This window comes from Galeopterus variegatus, unplaced genomic scaffold, assembly GCF_000696425.1.
Source record: "Galeopterus variegatus unplaced genomic scaffold, G_variegatus-3.0.2 Scaffold2985, whole genome shotgun sequence".
Taxonomy (NCBI): domain Eukaryota; kingdom Metazoa; phylum Chordata; class Mammalia; order Dermoptera; family Cynocephalidae; genus Galeopterus; species Galeopterus variegatus.
In genome coordinates this window covers 78,129-80,102 of record NW_007729096.1, presented here as the reverse complement: position 1 = coordinate 80,102, position 1,974 = coordinate 78,129, and the positions used below count along the sequence as shown (strand labels likewise).

Here is a 1,974-nt window from a genome sequence, read left to right as displayed (position 1 = left end):
TGTAGTGGATTGAATTATGTTCCCCCAAACTCCCTGAAGCTTGAATTGTGTCCTCCAAGTCTTGCATATTAGAAACTTTAATGTACTAGAAACTGTGACTGTTAAGAGGGTGGGAAATCCTATTATGATCATTGAAAGGTGGAGCTTTAAAGAGGTTACTGGATTGTAGGACCATGCAGTAGTGAATTGATTACAAATGGTGGTCAGGGGCGAGGTTCTGAGGGCTTTGAAAGAAGAGGAGAGTCTGTCTCTCTTGCTCTCTCTGCTTCCACCATCTTGCAATGTGAGATACCTGAGTCACTGTCACCACCATCAGATAGACTTTGGACTTCCCAGCCTCAGAAACTGTAAGCAACAAATGTCATTTTTCTTTATAATCACCCAGTTCATGTATTTTGTTATAAGCAACATAAACGGACTAATACACCCACGCCCACTGATCCCAACCCTGACCCCACAGACACTCCTTCACCCGGATGTTCCAGAGCCCTCTGCATTCCCCGTGGGTAGTCTCATTTACTCCCAGCTACTGCCCTGCCCCATGGGTGCCAGTCACCATGGCTGCTGCCTTCATGCTCATGACAGACCCCAGCATGGCTGTCTCCATCCTCATGACAGACCCCACCATGGCTGTCTCCATCCTCATGACAGACCCCAGCACGGCTGTCTCCGTCCTCATGACAGACCCCACCACGGCTGTCTTCATCCTTCACTAAGGGCCGCTACCTTGGGCTGCCTGTTTCTAAACTCCTCCATAACCCGGCCTGACAATGGGGCTCTTCCGGCCCCTAGAATAAGTTCCTTTGTTGAAATCACTAAATATGCAGCCTCTAATTTAGTTTTACTTCAAGGAGTGTCGGGGAGAAGGATCGCACCCAGAGTTGTTCCTCTCCAGCAACATTGGGCACCTGTCCTGGCTCTTCTGCTGGAGGCTCGTGGGAGGCCAGGCTATGTCCTTTTCTCTGTGCCCACAATTGCTGGCCTAAGCCTTCTGCCCCGTCCATGGTGCCCCTGCCCGGATCACTGTCCAGGTCTTCTCATGTGCTGAGTTCTTTTTCTTATTATAATGTCCTGTAATTCTCTAAGGGGCCTTGGTAGGACCTCCTCTTTGTCACATGACACAGATATTGTCACCACACCTACAGCTTAGGGTGCGGGTGTGAAAATGTCTGTGTACTTTTTTTGTCATTGGGTTATCCTCACAGCAATCCAAGCCTGCGCTTTGCCAAGAGCCAGCGAGGTGGGCTGGGCACCCCCCCGAGCGCAACACTCCTGCCTTGGCATTGGAGATCCTGGCTTGCTGTACAGGAAGTCCTGGAATGTAGAGACACGTGCTTATTACAGGTCTTCATCCATGCTGCTTTCCACGCAGAATGGATTAAACACAAGAACAAGAATTAAAACTCTCATCTGTGTAATTCAGATATTGGGGGTGAAATTTTACCAAGCTCCAAGCAAACATGATGTTTATTTACTCACTTGGATAACATTTCTGAGGCTCTCCTTGGTGCTAAGGACTAATCCCGTTTCTTTCTCTCTGCCGACAATGTGCTCTTTGTCTCTGAATCCACCACCCTGTGTCACCAAGACCACCTCAGAGGACTGTTGCCAGTGGCCATGGACAGTGACTGAGTAGCAGGGACCCCAAAAAGCTCTCTGCTGTGAGCGGCAGTTGTGCTGGCAGGAGACTGTGGCTCACGACCCCGCTGGCCTGGCCGAGTTCTCTGAGGTCCTGTCTCCCCTTCCCTGTGAGGCCAGCCCTGCCTGGCTGTCCAGCCACCGCCCCACCTGCCCCAGCCCGTCCTGTCATCCGGCCGGGCGCTGCCCTGAGAAATCTTTTCTTTGTCTCTTGGCAGGACCAAAATGAACACGTGTCTGCAGCAGTTTTGAAAGATGAATGTGCAACAGATCCACCTCTGTCCCCCATTCACCTGCTCTGCAGAGCAGAAGGAACCGCAGCCGGCGCCAGTGCCT

The 1,974-nt window shown here is 51.2% G+C and overlaps 1 protein-coding gene across 1 annotated transcript in view; it reads left to right on the top strand.

The window, feature by feature from the left end:
- Nucleotides 1-716, top strand: part of LOC103599489 — a 24,913-nt gene extending 24,197 nt beyond the window's left edge. Inside the window, exon 4 of the mRNA XM_008583634.1 lies at nt 461-716. Coding sequence (XP_008581856.1) covers nt 461-716 — 256 coding nt within the window. The remainder of the gene's footprint in view (nt 1-460) is intronic.
- The last annotated feature ends 1,258 nt before the right edge of the window (nt 717-1,974 follow it).